This window comes from Periophthalmus magnuspinnatus, chromosome 23, assembly GCF_009829125.3.
Source record: "Periophthalmus magnuspinnatus isolate fPerMag1 chromosome 23, fPerMag1.2.pri, whole genome shotgun sequence".
Classification (NCBI taxonomy): Eukaryota; Metazoa; Chordata; class Actinopteri; order Gobiiformes; family Gobiidae; genus Periophthalmus; species Periophthalmus magnuspinnatus.
This window is the reverse complement of record NC_047148.1, coordinates 21131027-21154049: the sequence shown is the minus strand read 5'-3', so window position 1 is coordinate 21154049 and position 23023 is coordinate 21131027. Positions and strand designations below refer to the sequence as shown.

Sequence of the window (23023 nt, the reverse complement as noted above, 5' to 3'; positions counted from 1 at the left end):
GTGGTATTAAGTATTAACATTAGTCTTACTGGTGAGGGTGATGTCAGGTAACAAACAGGCATAGACAAGCTTACACAGCGCCGTCTGACCTTGCAGTATGGTTGAGCCAAATAGATGGAACGTATCTTCAGGTTTGTCATTGAAAACGGGTGAGGCTTACATTACCTGATTATAAAAAGGAACACTGTCGACCAAAACACAAACGCAATCGCCTGGTCACTATTCTTCAAAATGACAAATACACTAAACTTGTGGTTTGAAGGACTGGAGACCTGCCATTGGACATGTTGCTTTTCCACTGCGTTTGTATGTGACACAAGCCAAGGTCGAGCTGCAGACACCCACATCAGCGTCTCTGATTCAGGGTTATTTTCACTGTGATTCTGAGGGATTCTGGGCCGTTACTACAATACCCAGCGCATCATTTTAGCCATTATGTTATTGTCTGTCATTGAGCGAGGCACTGATGCTAATATTTGCTAATATTTGTGGACATTGTGAACTGTTGATCTAGTTTTGTGCAGAATGAGTGGTGTTAAGGAGCTACGTACTCATATCTTGTTTCACAGATAAATATTGTTTTTTAAATCAAATCCAAGTGCTCCAGATTATTAGACTTAAAGTAACACTATGTAACTTTCTGGTAGGGATGCAACGATCCGATACTGGTATTAGACAGTGGTGGATGAAGTACTCAATTTTGTTAAGTAAAAGTACAAATACAGAGGTAAAAACGCTGTTAAGTAAAACTATCACGTGAAAAAAACTACATAAGTAAAAGTATTTAAGCACCCGTTTAAAAATATACTTAAGGATTAACAAGTAAAAGTGTTGTTAGTTTGTTAAAGTGTTAAATGTTGTGATATGATTAAAAAAATAACACATATTTTGGTCAATACGAACCAGTTTTGTTTTTGTTTTTTTGTTTTTTTTTGTTTTTTTTAAACGAATGTTGTGTATTTATTTTTGTTTTGCTCAAAGCCAAAGCTTGAACTTGAAAACTTTAGTCATGATGTTACTGCGAAAATGGTAAAAATAACCCTTTAAATCATATGAAAAGTACTTTTACTTTTCAGTACAGTTAAAAAATGTAGTGGGAAGTACAGATACTGCTCTCAAATGTAGTGAAGTAAAAAGTATCTACTGTAAAATGTGCTTACGTAAAGTACAGATACGCAAGTCAAATTTTAGCAGAGTACTTTACTACTTTTACTTCATTACCTTCCACCACTGGTATCAGATATCTGTGTCTACACTGAAAAAAACAATTCTGACTCGGATATTGTGTTCAAAACTGGTTGGACATGCACACTAATGTAAAAAGAGTATTTACTACATGTGTTCTGTAGTTACTTCAGAGATAAACAACAGCTACATTACACATTTGGATCAGTTTTGTCCAGTTTTATTTTTGTTTAAAGCTAATAAATCCTGTTTTCAGTCTCTGCTATAGTACTGAAAACGTCATCGGAACTGAAAAGACTTGATCAGTGCATTCCCACTTTCCACTTTTTTAGAAATAGAAAGCTAAAAGATGCAATTTTGTGCCATACTGTGGAATATTATACCCAAATGAACAACTTAATAAGGACAAATAAGAGCCATGTTTGTGGAGAAAAGAACTTACTCTTTATTTTCGTTGATCTTTTCGCTAAAAAGTTGCAAGTTGTGGCTTGAACGATTACAGAACAACATAGCATCTGTCAGATTTGAACAACTACAGTGTACAAAACGGTTTGTTAGGAGCCATGGAGGTAGATTGTAGACTGATCTGATGGATGTTCAAACCATTAGAATCTCCAAGGGAAATAGTATCAAGAGGCCAACAGTTAAAAATACCCCTGGCTCCTGGATAGAGCTAAGTTTATCCACAAAAAGTATCTGCAGAGTTGAAGATGTGCAGCTGCTGCGATGTTCTCAACCAAAGCAAAGTCTTATTTTGGAAGTATGTGGTTTATCCGAGAGACAGGAAATTAAACTTTCATTGAAAAACTGATATCCTTTTATCGTAGTGTATTAATATAGTACCAAATAATGAAACGTACCTCAAAAATACCTGAAATGCATGTCTTTGTATTGCTATGTGTTTAAATTGACGGTGTTTTTCATATGATGGTCTTGATTTGCACTGGTTTGGTGTGTTTCCTCATGTTGTGTGTGCTCGAGTGTGAAGGCTGCAGAGCTTGAAGAAGGCCCTTGGTCAATGCATTGTTGGCCTGTCAAAGCCTGACCTACTTTTTTGAGTGCCATATGCTTCCTGCACCAGATTGGTTGTCAGATTAATTCCAGCATTTTTATGAAATCTGGATAGGTCTTTTGTGATGTTTGATTTTGATAAGATGCATCTCTCGTGTTGTGTGCAGCTAAATTACTCGAGTCCTGTTTTGGTTCATTTTGCCGGTGTAGGTAATGATTTTCTGCTGGAATTCTGACTTGTAATTTCTTGTGCTCTTAGTGTCCCCTCCCTCGCTCCTCCCAGGCAGATGTTTGATGAATGTTATGACAAAATGTTGTGAACATTATTGATCCGTCACATCTCCTGTGAAAAAGCCCACTCCTCTGATCGATCAGGTGCGATCGAAGTCTCATCTCTGTGTGTTCAGACATTCTTAAATGAGCAGTGCCATGTGATCGTATCATGCAAGAAAACTGTGTGGCTATGTGCTCCGTGACCGCTGAGATGTGACTGTAGTGAGCCCATCAACACCAGGTACTTGCATATCTCATAAAGTGATTGAGATGTGATGGATAAGATATGATGGATAAGGATGAAGTCATTACAATGGGACTTTTACCTGTTTTTCTGTGGGAAACTGTGTGGTGCTTCATGAACCATTATTACATTTAAAAGTTAAACAATTTGTAAAAAAAAAAAAAAAAGCATTGTATATTCAGTATCTGTTTACACAACGTAAATCTGTAAAAACAAAAGGATTTAAAGTTGATCTACAAGGCAGAGATTTGTGTGATTAAACACAAACAGATTGCACTCAACTCTATTTTCAGTTCTCTGCATAGACTGTAATATTTGGATGAAGATGGTAGTTTATATGTGACCTGTGACACATAGTGGAGCCTATGTTCAGTCACAGGGCCGTGGAAACGCGTGGACTATTGGAATAAGAAGGTCAGCAAGGTCAAAAGAGCTTCTCTTTTGAACTGCTGCTGTTATCTGCCACAGTGCCGACAGATAAAGGCCGTGCTGTGAGCCAACAGTGTGGTCGCGCCCGTGAAGGCCAAAGGAGAGTTATAAACCACAGAGTTTTACAGACAAGACCATGTTAAGTTCTGATGGGAAGTAGGTAGAAAGTAGGTAATGGGCCAGTTCTTTTATGTTGCATGTTCAATAACTGTCCCTTTAAATGTACATTAAGAAAAGTATGTTTATGTACAGTAAAGAGCAGGCAGCTAAATGTGTCTCTTCAAAGTCGTATTTTTACGTTAAGCACACAGTGTATGAAAGAACTGCTTCTTACTGTACTCACAGGTGTACTTTACCTTACTATTTTTAATTTTACAGCCCACTGCTGTTGGTGATTTTATAGCATTAACGGCTACTATGATTTTTAAAAATGCAAATCTGTCACCAATTATACTATAAATATCACCACAATCACCTTTTTGACTTCTTGAACACACACTAAAATACACAGGCTCATGTTAGACAGTCAGTTTAACTTTCATAATGGTCAAAGATGGTATTTACAACAAAGTAGTACCACTATGCTAACTGTACACAACAACAAATAATGTGATGTATCATATTGTATTATTTCTACAACTTACTAACTTTCTATGACTTACTAACTTACAGTACACAACTTAAAAAAAATATACTAACGAGCCAATATTCAACACAGTGTAACGATGCAGATATTTGACATTAGTTGAACATAAGAGCCATTGAACATATTCATTAATCAAATTGTTCCCATTTTAGAAATAATTACCACCACAAAAACAATGTCAGACATAGTTCCTTTCAAATATTTACCTTTTACCTAAAGCCCAGGTCGTTCTTCCACATGTGGTTTAACGTCAAGCGCTTGTGGTTTAACAGAGAAGTTTGTCACTTTTGTTCTGTTTGTGTCTGAGTCAGATGTGCGTCCACCTTATGTCCACTCAAATATAATCATGAGCTAAAAACACATTATACAACAGGAATATGTACTGTTTGAACCAGAATATAAAGCAAAAATATCTATTAAAATGCTGTAGTTTAGTCTTGAAATGTGTTACTCACTAGTAAATCTCAGTGTGTAGTTGAGGAAGTAGAATCAGCTCAACATAAGCCCAGCAGCAGATACAAGCCAGAAGTTTACATATATAAAAACACACATACACTTTTTTTTTCTCACTGTCTGACATTAAATCAGACTAAACTTTTCCTGTTTTAGGTCAAATAGGATTATCAAAATTATTTCTATTTGCAAAATGCCAGAATAATAAGACTTTTTTATTTATTTTTTTAGACAATTTTTCATTACTTTCCCCCAAAGTCAAATATTTATATACATTTCATTAGTATTTGGTCCCATTGCCTTTAAATTATATGACTTGGGTCAAACATTTTACTTTTCCTTCCACAAACTTTTCACAATAGTTGGCAGGAATTTTGTCTCATTGCTCCAGACAGAACTGGTGTAACTGAGACAAGTTTGTGGCCCTGTTGCTCGCACCTTTTCAGATCTGCCCATACATTTTCAGTAGGATTGAGATCAGGGCTTTGTGATGGTCACTGCAAAACATTGACTTTGTTATCCTTAAGCCTCTTTATAACCAGTTTGGCAGTGTGCTTTGGGTCATTGTCCATTTGAAGACCCATTTGTGCTCAAGCTTTAACGTCCAGGCTGATGTCTTGAGCTGTTGCTTCAGTATTTCCACATAATGTTCTTTCCTCATCATGCATCTATTTTGTGAAGTGCACCAGTCGCTCCTGCAGCAAAACAACCCCACGACATGATGCTGCCACCCCCGTATTTCACAGTTGGGATGGTCAGGATGGTGATGGTCTTCTCAGGTCTCAAGCTTCTCCCTTTTTCCTCCAAATGTAACAATGCTCATTATGGCCAGACAGTTAAATGTTTGGAGACATGTCTGAGGAAACTAAAATTGAAGTCTTTGTCCCTGTGTGTGCATTTGCAAACTGTAATCTGTCTTTTTAAAGTTTCTTTTGGAGTAATGTCTTCCTCCTGCAGAGTGTCCTTTCAGTCTGTGTCCTCGTTTCACTGTGGATAATGTCACACTCTCACCAGCTTCAGCATCTTCACAAAGTCTTTTGCTTTTGTTCTTGGGTTGATCTGCACATTTTAGACCAAATCACATTCATCCCGTCTCTTTCCTGAGCGGTGTGATGCTGGACATTCCCATGATGTTTATAGTTTATAGTATAATTGTTTGAACAGATGAACGTGGCAACTTCTGGCATCTGGAAATTGTCCCCGAGGATGAACCAGACACACAGTCCACAGTTCTCTTCCTCATATCTTGGCTGATTTCAGGTGTGCTTCCAACACATCCACAGGTGTGTCTCTAATTAAAATGTTGTTAAAAACCAATCAGAAGCTTCCAAAGACTTGACATCATCATCTGTGTTTTCCCACATTGTTTAAATCCATAGTAATTTTACTGTATGTGAACTTGTGACTTTGAAGAACGTCATGAAAAATTGTCTAAAAATTATTGTGACATTTAGCAAATAGAAATAATGTCGGTCATCCTAATTGACCTAAAACAGTTTAGTTTAGTCTGATTTAATGTCAGACAGTGAGAAAAAAAGCATATGTGTCTTTTATGTAGTGTATTTAAACTTCGGGTTTCAGTTGTATCTGGAAATCAACCACACAATCAATAATTATCCCCTTTTAAATAAATATGATGCAGGTTTTTACTATGAGAAGACATGTTTCTGACAAATATATATTGTTGGCAAAAGTTGGTTATGTTAAAGATCATACTGTACTTACCTTTCCTCGTTCCTCGTTCCTCTTTTTTCTCCAAAACTATCAACAATAATCCAGGAAAGGTGCAGTAAAATCAGACTAGGCCAAACTGGACGACTGAACTCAAACATGAGACGAAAACACAGCCACATGTGCTCCAAGAGAATCATTTTTGTACTAGACGGTTAATTCAAACTTGAGAGTCCTGCCCAGACTTTAGCGGCGTTTCCTTGGGTAATGTACAGCAATTTACAGTTTTTTTATGAAAACGATTAAGTACTGTGGAAAAAGAGTGTATTTTTGTGGTCATTTCTTTACAGTGGAGACTATATAACATTTCTGGTGCAAGGTCCGCCACCTGCTCCAAGAGATGCTCCGCAGTATGACATTAAATATATCCATTTAGACAAGAAGGTGTAGTCATCAGGACAAGTGACAGGTCAGATCTGTGAAGAGGTGACCCGACTCATAGTAAAAATGCGAATTCTGCAAAATATTTCATGAGCAATAAAGACAAGATGGATAGGTTTAATTAAAAGGCAAACTAATAACATCTCTATGAAGAAAAGGACGGTAGCAGACCTCACCAGAAAAGTCACATAGTGCATCTTTAAGTGAATAAATCTAACCCACAACTAACATATCCAAAGTTAATGTTAAGTTTCACATCCTTTACTTCCTCGTGTGGCCATGTGTAGCTCATGGGTAAAGGACATACGACTTATTGTAATAGAAAATTGTACTAGTTAAATTTTGAGTTGTTCTAATAGTTCATACTGAATACTGTAGTAAGGCATAGACACATGGGAAGGAATGACTCAGTTGTTCTGAGATCTGGTCCTTTATGTTTTTGGAAACGGAAGGAAGAGTGACATTCACAACAGTCTCTTTAGCAGTTTAACTCAAATCATGTTTTATAACTATGGTTTCTGTAGCAGTGTAAAAAGATAATGGACTCAGCTGCTGTTAATGGTCTGGTGCACTTGTTTGTCTAAATGACCATCCTCTGTATCCTGCCTACAACCTGCAGATGTTGGACATGTTCATGTTTCATTTGCTGGGAAATGTTCTAAGCTTAAATCTCATCTTGAAAACGTTAAGTGTTGTTGGTTGCATTTCTTTTTAAAATCTATAGCACTGCCCACAAAGTAAAGTTGTTCTCACAAAATTGACTTTTGTTTAAAAAGTTTACAAATGCATCTGTATATAATGGATTACATATAAAATCTCATCTCTTTCTTTCACCTTCTTCCTTAATTACACATCGGCTGCACTGGCAGTGACACAGCGGCACAGAGAGGGAGAGTCTGCTGCAGCCTGGGTCTAAATACTGGTGAAAGTTTCATTATTGGACAAGTTGATAGTGAAAGTCTCCCCACTTCAGGTTAAATGACAGAAAATATACATATCATTTCTGGATAAACAAGTCTAAAGTAAAAGGACAGCTCACAACCTCCTGGGCTCAAAATATCTTCTGCTGCTGACATCTTGGTGCCAGATGCCACAGCACACCTCATGAGGTCTACTGCTCTGATGGTGTGGGAGCAATGGTTTAGTGGAGCATTTATTCTGTAAATATTCATATTCTGTAAATGTGTCCTTTATGCTTGTTATTTACAACTGACTGCTCTTTTAATAAGCATCACATAGTGACAATGTGTTACTACATAAACAGTTGCATCCTTCTAAGTTTTATATTTATAACATTTATGTCTGGGCATAAAAGTACTGGAAATAATCAAGATAGTTTGGTGTTGGTGAGCTGTCACGTTTGCTATGGGCTCTCATGCAAATATGTGACCCATCAGTGAGTAGTGTCTGCATACAGTGTGCTCCTGTGATCGTTGGCTAAGACTCCATTGTGTCCGCATCACATTAGTGATGTAATCATCAAAGTGCTTACACCATGTGTACTTGTTTAAAGTCATCACACTTAAACCACACTATACTGCAGTACTGAGCCACGTTTAACGCACATTAACACTTCAGATGTTCTCTTTATCATGAGTGAGAGTGGTCACATCAAATTTACAACAGCCAATCAGTGTCCGCAGCAGTAGACTAATCAAAATGTATGACAAAGTCGTACCTTGGCTTTCTCTTACAGCTCATATCAATGTTTGTATCTGAAGAAAATGATTCCTTCAACAAAATGATGAGACTAACATTGAGCCTTATGTGACTCTGGCCTGTATAAAGGTCTTATATTATTACATATTCTGGCAGACAGCGTCAGACAGGAGCAGTGACCAGCAGTTAAAGACAAAACCTCTGTGCTTCTAATCAGCTTAATGTTGGCTTATTCAGAGGCCCTCATTCAGGCCGAGCAGCTGCTGTCAGGGAGTTTGAGTAGAGGGTGTGACCGCTGGCAGGGCTCACCAATGCCGAGAGACCGGTTGGTGATTAACAACTGTCAGTAGACTTTGGAATCTGGGGAGCCCTGTCTGCTGGCTTTGTCCTGTGCTGCTCCCCACTGAAGGTCTTCCAGGTGGTGCCGCGGTGCCTGCCCCCTCCCTCCCCCTCAGCGTCTTCTCGGGGCTGCACTGCGCTCAGATAAAGAAGTTCAGACATGCTTCACATTTTTAGACCCCCTTGTGGAACGTAGCTGGCAGCGTCTGTAGGAACCTATTTGCTTTAACCTTCTCCTTCACAGAGCATTGGTGCATGCCGCCTGCTCTGAGCTGTCTGTGCATAGAGCATAGAGCAGGGATTCAATCTCTGAGCTCACATTTATGTATTAGAGATGTGCTTGAAGAGAAATGAAAGACTGAGGTGAAAGTATTCTGGCACAAATGGGAGATGTTTTTGCTCTGGTCTGCTGTTTTTGCTTGGGCACTGTGCGTCTGGCAGATAGATTTCTGTCTGCAGTTCTCCAGTGACGCGCTGCTTGCCTTTGAGGAAGAGGATCAGATCTGCGGCTCCATGTTGTGTGCTGGCTGAACACCTAAGTATATAGAGACAGGCAGCTCTTAAAATGGCTGCCCTTGAATGTGGGCTCAGAGGAGGATCTGAGCTCAGTCACAGCCTGTCCAAGCCCCAGCTGACTCCATGAGCACACACACAATCTCACCTATTAACTTCTGGTCTGAAAGGCAAAAGGAACGTCTCAGAACAGATTGTTGTTGAGAAGGCTTTGCTGCATGCCTTTCCTCTCTGTTCAAAAATACTACAAATAAAAAGCATAAACCTTTCTCTAGCAAAGTGGTAGTATGGAGAAACTTTGTTCCAAGTAGCGGTGGACTGCCAACAGGGCAGGGTGGGGCCCCATGGTGAAGCTGTAACTTAACCCTCAACACAATGTAGGCATGGTTGCTCAGGGACACGGTGAAAGCTTCCACTGTGGCCAGCCAGACAGCTGTGAGAATAACGGGAACATCAGTGTGGGTATCCAGATAGAACCAACACATTTAATGAATTCCCTCTGCCCCGTAACCTGTATATAGAGAGCACATACATTTTTTTCTCAGTATATCCATTGGCCATGCCTCATGTTGCGGAATGCTGCAGGTGCTGGGGTTTAGCTTAGACGATTCAGATTAGAGATTAGAGATTCAACATTGAAACTGGCAGCTCAAATGAGAGACTCATGTGAGGCTCATTCTGCTTTGTGATTAGATGAACATCTTCAGAACCAAAACACCAGTTTATAATTTAAATGGGACACCGTGCTCAATGTTTTTGTAATTAAAAGTGTAGCAGCATTACAATTGTTATCAGTAAAAGCCATATTTGAACATGTCCACCTTGTCTCTGGGGACACAGATACAGAAATTTAAAATCTAAATTTAACATGCTGTTCCTTTTAAGATTTGCTATCTCTGGAATTTTCCTGGACTTTTAAGTGTCAGCTTCTCCCCAGTCCATTACGATCCTGTTTAAATGTTCTTTTAGACTATGTTCTTACAGTTGAAGCTTTGAATTGCTTTCTTCTATTTTTCTTTTATTAAAATGTACACATACATAGCATGTGCTTTGAAATCAGTGCAGTGACTCATCTAAGTGCAGAGCAGCGGGATAAGGCTCACTCTGTTGTGTATCTGACTATTATGCAATGCTATGATTAGTCCTGCAGATGGCGCATGTCTATGGAGATGTTTCGAGTGAGTTTTGCAGCCACTGCTGTGCTCAAGGGCACAAGGATAGAGGGTGGTTATGTCAGTGTTGGTCCAATAGACTTTGCTCACAAACCTCTGTTTTATGTGCCTGTATATACATGTGATCTAACCAGATCTAAATATGGGTCATGTCTGGGCAGTGTGGGCTTCACATGAGCATGGGCTGTGGAAATATTTATTATATATTTAGGCAAGGCAAGTTTATTTGTATAGTACAATTCGTACACAAAGTAATTCAAAGTGCTTTACAGAATATGAAAAACATTAAAATCACACAAATCAAAACATGATAATCACAAATAATCATCATAAAATTAACATTAAAGCAGAAGAGTGCAGAATAAAAATATATTTCATATTTATTTTGTTTTTTTCTATTTATTTTAACTACAAACATACTGATTGCGCTCTAATAATCAAACAGTCTAATAATCCACAGGTGTTCACATTTGAGATAAAGTGGGGCCTGTATGCTGCGTAACGTCAGAGTCTATGTGGGCCCCATGTGGACAAACCCGTGAAGGGCCCCGCTGAATCCTGTGCACAATGTGATGGAGGATGAAACACAGTTAGGGCCCTTATAGGAAGTCCACCTCACTGAAATATGAATTGTTAAAATAAATAATCACATGCATTTCAAAACATTTAGAGGTCCAAATTGCAGGGTGGGTTTTTAAAAACTCATGGAAACAGGATAGTTGGATATTTTTGTCTTGTAATTTTGCTGTGAATGATGGTGAATGGGTTAGTGCTTGCTATTTATTATTTAATATTATTTAATGTGTATTTTGGCCAATTTGCGCCCATATGGCTCAAAAAGCTCATATAGAGCTAAAATAAAAACCCTTATGGGGCCCACACTGCCCACTGTAGTACTGTGTAAAGTGGGGTGGAGGATGGGTTATACCTGGGTTCCCCAGCTTGGGCCCACATAAGCTCCACTTACATCCCATGTGGGCCCCATGTGAGCCACCCCATATAGGACCTACGTGGAACTCATGGACAAACCCATTTGGGGCCCATTTATGAAGCCTACATTAGCTCACTACTAGCTCATGTTGGCTCACTATACTTAACTATGTACCTGTGTATCCATTGTAAATATATATTACTCAGTGTTGGACAGTCTACTTCACCACTAGCTTTATTACATCGTGCTTGAATACTGATTGTCCTCGTGGATAATCCAAAACTGTTGACCAGATCTTTATAACTCTTCAGCTCTATCAAAGTCTGGAATAATTCAGAGAATTCATCTCTGCACTGGTTCACTCAATCTCAGAACATCTGATACAATCTGACAGAAGAATAGTGCTGCTGTAAATACTGTGCTTTGGGGCTGCTCTCCAGCTGTTGCGTATCCCAAGGTAATAAAAATGGGACAAATCTCTCTGTAATCCCCCCTCAGTCCCTTTATTGTTGTTCAAATGATGCAGCACTAAAATTAGATCTTCTTAGCATTCTGAACTACATCTAATATGTCATTCAGGAGCATGTCCACTATGTCCATGTCCATTATTAGGAGCATCATTATGAATCATCATGAATACTGTAAAACAGTGTAGATATTATTGACATTTTAATCTGAAGGACAAAAGAAACTGCACATACATATTACTTTATTCATTTCATTGTCTTTCTGTTTCTGTTGACAAGATTTGTCATCCATTCTGCATTTGATTATCCCGTGTTCACAGCTGGAGGTGTCATTAATGTTAATCACTTTAGATTACCATAAACCTGTAAGACAATGATTTCATTACAAAGACAGATACTTAAACTCCTGAAGTATCAGTTCTTGAGATCTGGAATTTTCCCCCATATTTCAAAGTGTCAGTTGAAATTATGCAATGTCATCTTGAATATGAATCAAACTATGCATGAAAAAGTGTGTGACTTTTGCTTCCTACCCACAGTTTTGTTCTTCATCCTTAACCTTTGCTTCTCTTCTATTTACAGGTTTCCCTGATTTTCCAGGGAGTGCGCCCCCCTCCTAAAGATGGAGGTACTGCAGTGTGATAGCTGTGACTTCCGTGCCGAGTCATATGACGAGCTCAAATCCCACATTCAGGAAGTGCACACAGCTTTTCTGCAGCCGGCTGATGCTGACGAGTCGGACTCTGTGAAGGAGGAGGAGGAGGAAGAGGAGGAAGAGGAACATGAGGATAAGGAGGACACAGATTATGCCCCTCCTAAATCTGGACCCAGTATGTCAAATACACTATTAAATGCTTTATCCTGCTTTACATGCATGCAAAATAAATGAAACATGAGTTCAGTGGCTATGTAATGAATCTACATAAAATCTGCTTTCATTTTGTATTACCCTCGTACGAGCCAATTTAACAGTTAGATTAACAACTAGATTAGATTAACCTACTTTTTATAGATCAGAGTAATCATATACATAGTACTGTAAAAAAAAAGATGTAAACAAAATAATCTTTCTATGTGCATTTATTATCTAACAATTTAAATTAAATAGTCTATTAAGTTCTGTTTATTGTAGTATAGTAGTAGTTTTAAGTTGTTATATTGTTGTAATGTTTTTGTTATTGTGATGTGTCCTGTGCAACAGATGCAGTTTTATATCAAACTGATGTGAATTTTTGTCTTGTTTTAGGCCCGACCGCAGATGTTTCCAACCACGTACCACCAAAGCAGACCGCTGAATCCCTGCTGCCATTTTTCCAGTGCAAGTTCTGTGTCCGTTATTTCCGGTCCAAGTCCTTCCTGAAAAATCACACCAAAAAAGTGCACAATGTGATAGAGGACGATTCTGATGACTCCAGTGTATCATCTGAGGCATCAAACCAACCCAGCAGCAAGCTAATGCACAACGACCATTCAAAAGTGTATTCTTGCCAGTATTGCTCATATAAGACTCCACGCAAAGCAAGGCTGCTAAAACACCAAATGATGTATCACAACAAAGAAGCCAACTCTTCAGAACATGTTGAACCCAGTGAGGAGTCTAATCTATCTGCAAAAAGCATGTTTGCATGTGAATGGTGCACTTTTCAGACTGATCAGAAAGACAGCTGGACTAATCATGTGGCGAAGGAACACAGTGACAAGGTCAAGATGGTCGCAGATCTGGAGGATGAAGAGAGAGATGTCTCACCAAGGCAACACGTCCCCTCCTCTGGCAATAGCCCAAACATGAGTTCCCCGGAGGAGAGTCTTGGACAAACATCAGAAAAAAATCTGGAGAAGCCTGTTGCAGAGATTTCCTCCCTTCAATATGCTCAAATCAGTGCTGCCACACCAAATAGCACTGGTTCTTCAATTGTGTCAAAGAATTTCACATCAGCAGACATGTCCAAAAACCTGTCTGAAATGGACAATGAGGAAGAGTCTTGTAGCAGCTTAGAGGATGATGAAGATGATGATGAGGAGCTGGGTGACACAGATGACCCGAGTTATACAGGAACACTGTCTGCAGACATGAAGCTGTTGCTATCTGCGGAGGACAGTAAACTAATGGAGACTAAAGGAGTACCATTCAGAAAGTACATGAACAGGTTTCAGTGTCCATTTTGCTCTTTCCTCACCATGCACCGGAGGAGCATATCACGTCATATTGAAAATATTCACCTGTCAGGTAAAGCAACAGTGTACAAATGTGACGAATGTCCTTTTATTTCTACTAGTCCATTAAAGTTGGGCACCCACAAACAGACACACATGTCTTCACAGTGCGAGACTTTAGATTTAACTGGAGAAAGTCCAGAACATGCAAACGACAGTCCCACAGAGCCAGTGAATGGAAATAATTTAAGTATGAAAGTAAATGGCAAACAGTTAACCAGCACGCCCAACAACCAGCAGAACCCGTATCGCTGCACATTGTGCAGCTTCTCAACTACAACTCTGAAGGGCCTCAGGGTTCACCAGCAGCATAAGCATTCATTCTGTGATGATTTAGATCCTTCTGTCTTCGATGGTCAGCTCAGTGACCAGCCTGAAGATTCAAACACTTCCCCAATGTTGCTACAAAAGGCTCAGACCTCAATTTTAGGACTTGCAACTAAAAAGCCCTTGGTAACAGGGAAAAGAGCCAGAAAGTCCATTAACGACTTGCCTTTGGATTTGTCCTCTGTTAAGAAAAGAACTAGAATTGATGAAATTGCCAGCAACCTTCAGAGTAAGATAAGCCAAAGCCAGCAAGACTTAGTCATAAATCTGGATGACTTGGATGATGAAGACATGGGGGGAAATCACAGTAACATTGATATAGAGGGAAGGAATCACGATGGTCAAAATGCTGTTTTTGCCTATAATGCACAGCTGCAAGAACAGGATTCAGTACTCGCTCATGAGAGCGGACGGCTGGGAAAGAGGAAGAGCAACCCTAAATCCAAGCACCGGAGCATTCCTATCTCACTGACACTGTCTGATGATAGTGAAAACACTTCTGTAAATGCTGGTGACACTATTCAAGACAACAGTGACTTTACAGATGAGTCTGGAAATGCACGTTTCTACTGTAAACACTGTGACTACCACAATAAATCTGCACGTAGTGTCAGCACCCACTACCAGAGAATGCACCCTTACATTAAGTTTAGCTTTAAGTATATTCTAGATCCAGAGGATCAAAGTGCAGTTTTCCGTTGTTTAGAATGTTATATTGAGTATACAAATTATAATGATTTGCACCAACATTATATGGATCACCACCCTGAAGCCAGTAATGTCCTCAACTTTAACCAACCCAATCTAGTATACATGTGTCGCTTCTGTTCTTACACAAGCCCAAATGTCCGCAGTCTCATGCCCCATTACCAAAGAATGCACCCAACTGTCAAGATCAATAATGCTATGATTTTTTCCAGCTATTATGTGGAGCAACCTCACAAACCAGGTGAATCACAAACCCTTAGGGAGATATTAAACTCTGGGCCCAAGAGTTTGAATTCAGCCACCTCGAGTGTGAGGTCTAGCTCAAGTCCACTGGCCAAAAGTGGCTCCAAATCTCCAGACACCTGCACTGAAATAGAGGCCATTACAGAAGTTGGTAATGGTAGTGTTGTTGTATATGACTGCGACATATGTTCTTTTGCCAGCCCCAACATGCATTCTGTTTTGGTTCATTACCAAAAGAAGCATCCAGAACAAAAAGCATCTTATTTCCGTATCCAAAAGAATATGAAAGTCATTTCAGTAGATCAGTCTCATCCCACTGTCAACTCCTTGAATGCAAGTGTAGCTTCACCTTCAAAACCATCTGTGAGTGCGATCGCTTCGTATGGTTCTGATGAAGACATGTTCTACTGTAAACATTGTGTCTATAGCAATAGGTCTGTAGTGGGGGTTTTAGTCCATTATCAAAAGAGACACCCAGAGGTTAAAGTGACAGCTAAATACATTAAAAATGGCCCCCCAACTCAGGGTCTGATGAAGTTAATGGACGAATTACAAATTGCAGCTCCTAAACAGTTCTTAAAGCAAATTCAAAATAGCCGACAGGACGAGTCAAACCCTAATGCAGGAAGCGGTGATAAAGATGAGCTGTTCTTTTGTCAGCATTGTGATTATGGTAACCGCTCTGTGAAAGGAGTGCTCATTCACTACCAGAAAAAACACAAGGAGACCAAGGCTAGTGCAGACCTTGTGCGTCGCCACACTGCAGTGGTCCGGAGTCAGCGTGAGCGTGCTCAGATGGTCCAGTCCAGCAGTGTGTCCTCTGTGGTCACTCCAGCCCCGCCTGACCCTGACACCGGCATGCCTCTGCGCTCCCTAAAGTGTAGACACTGCCTCTATACGTCACCTTATGTTTATGCTCTCAAGAAGCATTTGAAGAAGGAACATCCCACTGTGAAAGCCACAGCTATGACTATTTTACACTGGGCCTACCAAGACGGCATCTTGGAGGCGGGTTACCACTGCGAGTGGTGCATCTACTCGCACGCGGAACCTCAAGGGCTGCTGGTCCACTACCAAAAACGCCATCCCGAGCATAATGTTGATTATGCGTATATGGCCAGCAAACTGTGGGCTGGGCCAGAGACTCAAACAGGAGGCAACGTGGAAACAAAACATTATAAATGTAGAGACTGTGCATTTGAGGCTTGCACTATATGGGACATCACCAGTCACTATCAGGCCATCCATCCGTGGGTTATCAAGGGAGACCAGTCTGTGCTGTTGGATATAATCCAAGGAACAGAATCAGTGGAGAAAGCTCACCTGTCTCTCCCCAGAGATGAGCCCTCTTTCGACTGTCAGCCTATTGAGGATGACTGTCCTCTGGTGATCGCCACACCTCCTCGAGAAAGTAACCCACATCCAGCACACCCACGCCTTTCCATCTCCACCAACTCATACCAGTGCACTGTCTGTCTGTCTGAGTACAACAGTCTCCATGGCCTCCTCACTCACTATGGGAAGAAACACCCTGGCATGAAAGTGAAAGCTGCAGATTTTGCACAAGAAGCTGATATTAACCCTAGTTCTGTGTATAAATGCAGGCACTGTCCATATGTAAACTCTCGTATCCACGGTGTGCTCACCCACTATCAAAAAAGACACCCACTGGTTAAAGTCACTGCAGAGGACTTTGCTGATGATATTGAACAAATTACAGATTTAATGGAAGGGGACGATAAGTGTAAAACTCAAAGACAAGGCTTTGGGGCTTACAGGTGCAAGATGTGTTCTTACACACATGGAACTCTAGAAAAACTTAAAATTCACTATGAGAAATGCCATAACCAGTCTGTTACTGACATCTTCTCTCCCTCATTAACAGCTTTCTCAAGCAAAGATGCTGAACTAGTCGCTGAGTGTAGTGCCACTAATTCAGCTGCTGCTTCTCTAGTTCAGGAAGCAGGTGAAGTAGGCTTTGGTGTTTCTCGACCCCCGGTAAACAAAACAGAGAAACATGCTGTATTTAAGTGTCAACTCTGCAAATACTTTTGCTCTACCCGGAAAGGCATCGCTAGGCACTACCGTATCAAACACAACAATGTCAGAGCCCAGCCGGAGGGGAAAAACAATGTGTTCAAATGCGCTCTGTGCTCATACACTAACCCAATACGCAAAGGCCTGGCAGCACACTACCAGAAACGTCATGACATTGATGCTTACTACACTCACTGTTTAGCTGCTTCAAAGACCATGACTGAAAAACCCAGTAAAGTTATAGCACCTTCACCCTCAGAAGGCGACAACACAGAAATGACTGAAGAAATACGCTTGGCTGTAGAGCAACGCAAATGCTCCCTTTGTGCTTTCCAGGCCTTTAGCAGAAAGAGCATCGTTTCACACTACATCAAACGCCACCCTGGTGTCTTCCCCAAAAAACAACAAACTAGCAAGCTCGGACGCTACTTTACTATCATTTATGCCAAAGATACTGAGCAAAATGAGAACAGCGAACTGCAAGAGGAACAAAAACACGACACAGAAATGCCTCTTGATGACAAAGCGGACGATGACGACGAGACGCTGCCCTTCAAGTGCTCCAAATGCTTCCGGTTATCGTTTAGCTGTGGTGAGATGCTCTCTATGCACTACAATGATCACCATGGGAACGACTTGAAGAGAGACTTTGGAGTGACGCCTGGTCCCGGGGAGGAAGACGAGGTGTACAAGTGTTCTCACTGTGAGCTGAGTTTTTTGAGTCTGGAAACTCTTGCAAAACATTTAGTAAGTCACAATGATGATTTTCAAAAGAGAGCCATGAGACAAGAGAGGAGGAGGCAGCTTGTGAACAGAGTGAAGACAACACCAAACCCAGACGTTAAGGATGAGAAAGTGAGTGCAGATTCATTATTATTAGTACTGCCATGTATTGTACGCTGTAATGTTTTGGTTAAGACTCTATTTGTTTTGTGCACAGGAAATTCCAGAAAATAACACTCCTGTCGGATACAGGTGTAACTTTTGTACTGAGGTGCACACCACTCTCCGAGCCATCTGCAACCATCTACGGAAGCATGTGCAGTATGGAGAAGCCAAAGAAGGGCACGTCAAGGTAGCTGTTCTTAATCTGTTTTCCTAATCTGTCATTTGGTAATTGCTGTTTGTATCATAGTTGTTTATCAGATAAGATAAGATCGGCTCTGCGACTACCTGGATTCAACGTCTCATATATTGTTTATTACTCTGTTTGGGTGTGTTAGTTGTGCTCCTGAAGTGCAGGGGGTGCAAATACATGTAGAGGCTAGTGGTTTTCATTTGTACTAAGCCTGCAAGTGAGGCAACAGGCCAAAAATGTCTCAAGAATAAAGGGAGCGTCATTACACAAAAACTTAAACATGTAACTGTTTTAATTAAACGGGCGATTTGTTGTATCCAAATATGTATAATACAATATAAAGTCGTTTTAATAATCACTTTCAGTTTATTATCTCACACCGTTCATAACATCGTCAACTGGGATAATTAAGGAAAAGTCTCCGAGCATCAAACGCAGAACAGATCTTATTGTTCACGATGAGATTTTATTTCTCAGCAGCCGTGATGAACAGGCTGACAGTGCAGTAAGGGCAGACCGAATGGCAAGGTTGGGCCTGTGGATGCGGCACCTTATTTATGACTTCATGAAGTGCAGGGTCAGGTCCTTCCACAAAAAGTATTATCTTCCTTCAGGCAATAAAAAGTCATGGGGATTGTCTGTCCACTACAGCTTCACTGATGCACAAGTCCATCATAGGTTCACTTCAGCTATGAGAGAAAGAATGAGGGGGAAAGGAAATCACATTATAGGATTTTTAATGAATTAGTTGGTAAATTGATCTGTAAAATGAGTATTTGGTCACCTACAAACCTGTAACTTCTTCTTTAAGAGTCTCTTTTGTCCTCCACTCGTTACCTGTATTAATGGCACCTGTTTGAACTCGTTATCAGTATAAAAGACACCTGTCCACAACCTCCAACAGTCACACTCCAAACTCCACTATGGGCAAGACTAAAGAGCTTTCAAAGGACACCAGAGACAAAATTGTAGACCTGCACCAGGCTGGGCAGACTCAAGCTGCAATAGGTCAGCAGCTCAGTGTCAAGAAATCAACAGTAGGAGCAATTATTAGAAAATGGAAAAGGTACAAGACAACTGATAATCTCCCTCGATCTGGGGCTGCACGCAAGATCTCAACCTGTGGCGTCAAAATGATCACAAGAACGGTGAGCAAAAATCCCAGAACCACACGGGAATGCAGAGAGATGGGAGCAAAGTAACAAAGGGACCATCAGTAACACACTACGCCGCCAGGGACTCATCATAGGTGCACTTGAACTATGAGAGACAGAATGGGGGGAAAGAATCCAGGAAATCACATTGTAGGATTTTTGAATGAATTAATTGGTGAATTCCTCGGTAAAATAAGTATTTGGTCACCTACAAACAAGCAAGATTTCTGGCTCTCACCACTGATAATCTCCCTTGATCTGGGACTCTGCGAAAGATCTCTCGCCCCATGGGGTCAAAATGATCACAAGTAAAAATCCCAGAACCACACGGGGGACCTAGTGAATGACCTGCAGAGAGCTGGGACCAAAGTAAGAAGGGCATTGAAGATGAAACATGGCTGTGTCTTTCAGCGTGACAATGATCCCAAACACACCGCTCAGGCAATGAAGGAGTGGCTTCGTAAGAAGCATTTTAAGGTCCTGGAGCGGCCGAGCCAGTCTCCAGATCTAAACCCCATAGAAAATCTCTGGAGGGAGTTGAAAGTCCGTGTTGCCCAGCGACAGCCCCAAAGCATCACTGCTGTAGAGGAGATCTGCAGGAGGAATGGGCCAAACTACAGCAGCAGTGTGAGAAAAGCTTATGGGGACTTACAGAAAATGTTTGACCTCTGTCTTTGTCAACAAAGGGAATATAACAATATTGAGATGAACTTTTGTTATTGACCAAATACTTCCATGCTTATTTACCATAACCACATATTTTTTTCAGACAATGTGATTTTATGGATTTTTAATTAATTTATGTTTTTTCTCCTTTTGTCTTTCATAGTTGAAGTGAACCTATGATGAAAATTACAGGCCTCTCATCCTTTTAAGTGAGAGAACCTGCACAACTAGTGACTGACTAAATACTTTTTTGCCCCACTGTACTTATTTATTATTACCATGTACTTTTTACTTATTTCTTCTTTGCTATTCTCATATGCCTGAGTGTTAGATTAGTTAAAAATATAGGTGAAAAAACATTTTTTCTCAAAAATAGAATTGTATTAGGAAACAAATGTAATATAAACCACTGAAAAATGCAAACTCTTTACAATCTCTAAATGTCTTTAATTGATGATCAAATTAGATTTTTTGTTTTTGTTTTTCCAGCAGGAGGTGAGTGAAGTGCCCTTGACCATGCCTCAGAACCTCACTAATGGAGATGTGGAAGAAGAAGAATCCATGGATTCTAATGGCATCCAGTGTCCACTCGACATGAGTCCGACAATGATTGAAACAAGTCCCGAGGAAGGGCTGGCCGATCTAGAGGAAGTGCAGAGCGTGGGCGTTGGGGGCAGGTCGGCGGCGCTGGTGGCCGCCGCTCGGGCCGTGGTGTCTGGGGCACAGGTGAAGCAGCGACTATCATCAGGAGGTCACCCGTGTGCCCAGTGCGACAGGGTCTTCATGTCCATGCAGGGGCTTCGCTCACACGAGAGGAGCCACATGGCCATGGCTATGTTCAGCAAAGAGGACAAGTACAGCTGCCAGTACTGCCAGTTTGCTTCACCGTTTAGACACAAGTAAGTCAAAACTTAATAACATGTAAACTACATGAGCTCTACACTGTGGCCCTTTGCATTTTAGACATGACCATTATATATTCCTACTTCTACACAAGAGTAACTGTTACTATTCAGTTGTTTTTTTTGTTTTTTATGTGAGTGTGTGTGTGTGTGTGTGTGTGTGTGTGTATATATATATATATATAAGTTTTTCTAGGAGAGCAGGCCAAACATTCAGTTTGATTTGTTTTATTCATCATACATAGTCCACATCTCCTCTTAGCACCCAGGTGTAATCCCTTTACTGTATGTGCCCTGACCCAGAAAGAAGACACATTCCTGTGCCACCTCCAAAGCTAGCATTATAAACACAGCCCCGCTGTCCCCATAGGCACTCCCACATTCACTCACACCAGGGGATTGTGGTTAGATGAGTTCACCCCATGGCTCCTAGTTCTGTAGTCATTGGAAATGGGCCGCTGTTGTTTGTGAGGTAAACTGAATAAGCTCTCAGATGTCCTGGGAACCCTGCTGTTGGAATCATCAAAGTGGAAGGAGCAGAGTAAAGCTCTCCTCTGCTCTACTCTTACCACTTTCTTGATTTATTTGCCATGCTTTGGTCCCCATTTCATTTGTTTTTTTTCTTCTGTTATCCTCCTATCTCCTTTCCTCCCTTTCCTGTTGTGTGTTGCGTCTCATTGGCAGTCTGGACAGACACGTGCAGTCTCACCATGGGCACCACAAGCCCTTCAAGTGCAAGCTTTGTCCTTTTAAATCCGCCTACATGAACCGTTTGAAGAGCCACCTGCAGAAGGCACATACAGGTAAACAAGCATCTAAATCATGCAATAATGACATCCCTGCTCATATTTTAAATATTTGTAATTGAATTATTTATAATCAATACTTAAAAGTACTTCTTCACTCATTCAGGTGAGCAGCACATGTACAAGTGCCTATCGTGTCCATTCTCCTCGACGACTATCAGCCAGCTGAAGGAGCACTCACAAAGGGACCATGGAGAGACGTTGACTCTTCCCAAACTCAGGGCCGCGACTCAGGCCGCCCACATTAGCCTGAAGCCTCGGCTGGCCTCGACCTCAGAGCAGAGCCCACTACCTGCCACAGACGGTACGGCATCCTGCTGCCATTTTACTAAAGACTGCACTGGAACATTTCATGCCAGTGTTTTGTACATTTTGAATATAATTCTTAAAAATTCTCAAACTTATAACTTTTGGTATTTATCTTGTGACTGAAGTATTGTGTGGTCTTGGAGGCTTTGGTTGGTCATCTCTGAATGTAGAACAGCTGTGGGACAAAGACTGGACCTCTTTGTCCCACAGCTGATCTGATCGGGGGGGGGGGGGGTTCTTTCATGTCACTGTCTGACATGAAAGACTAAACTTTTCCTGTTTTAAGTAAATTTTTCATTACTTTCTTCAGAAACATACATACATACAGTAAGACTGCTATGCATTTAAACCATTTGGGAAAACCCAGAGGATGATGTCATGTCTGAAAGACTCTGACAGGCAGTAGATAGAAAGTCAAAAGAAATCAAGATATCTGGAAGAGAAATGTGGACTTACACAAGTCTGGTTCATCATTGGGTGTAATTTCCAGATGCCTGAACATGCCACGTTCATCTGTTCAAACAATTACATGCGAGTTTAAACACCAGCCATCATACCATTCAGGAAGGAGACGTTCTGAGGGTTCAGTGCCCCAGAGATGAACGTGCTTTGAGCCGAAATGTGCAGATCAATCCAAGAACAAAAGCAAAAGACTTTGTGAAGATGCTGGAGCTGGTGAGAGTGTGTGATTAACCACAGTGAAACAAGGACTGTACCGACATGGGCTGAAAGGACACTGTGCAGGGAGAAGAAATTACTCTTGCAAATGCAGTTTGCAAATGCACAGGGACAAAGACTTTAATTTTAGTTTCATCAGAGCACATGTCTCCAAAAATTAAACTGTTTGGCCATAAAGAGCATCATTACATTTGCAGGAAAAAGGGTGAAAAGTTGCAAGCCTGAAAACACCATCACCATAAACTGAAATACGGGGGTGGCTGCATCATGTTGTGGGGTTGTTTTGCCGCAGGAGCGACTGGTGCACTTCACAAAATAGATGCATCACGAGGAAAGAACATTATGTGGAAATACTGAAGCAACATCTCAAGCCAGGAAGTTAAAGTTTAGGCTCAAATGGGTGTTCCAAACAGTGACCTGAAGCACACTGCCAAACGGTTACAAAGTGGCTTAAGGATAACAAAGTC

General features: G+C 40.8%; 1 protein-coding gene across 3 annotated transcripts in view; it reads left to right on the top strand.

Annotated features, from left to right (window-relative positions):
- znf462 (zinc finger protein 462) overlaps positions 1-23023 on the top strand; it is a 36031-nt gene that overhangs the window by 5010 nt on the left and 7998 nt on the right. For 2 of the 3 annotated variants that reach the window (XM_033989182.2, XM_055231873.1), the window contains exons 2-7: positions 12017-12264; positions 12681-17818; positions 17904-18038; positions 20351-20760; positions 21448-21566; positions 21676-21873. In XM_033989182.2, coding sequence (XP_033845073.1) covers positions 12057-12264; positions 12681-17818; positions 17904-18038; positions 20351-20760; positions 21448-21566; positions 21676-21873 — 6208 coding nt within the window. In that variant the 5' untranslated portion in view covers positions 12017-12056. The remainder of the gene's footprint in view (positions 1-12016; positions 12265-12680; positions 17819-17903; positions 18039-20350; positions 20761-21447; positions 21567-21675; positions 21874-23023) is intronic. The other variant, XM_033989183.2, reaches the window with a different exon arrangement.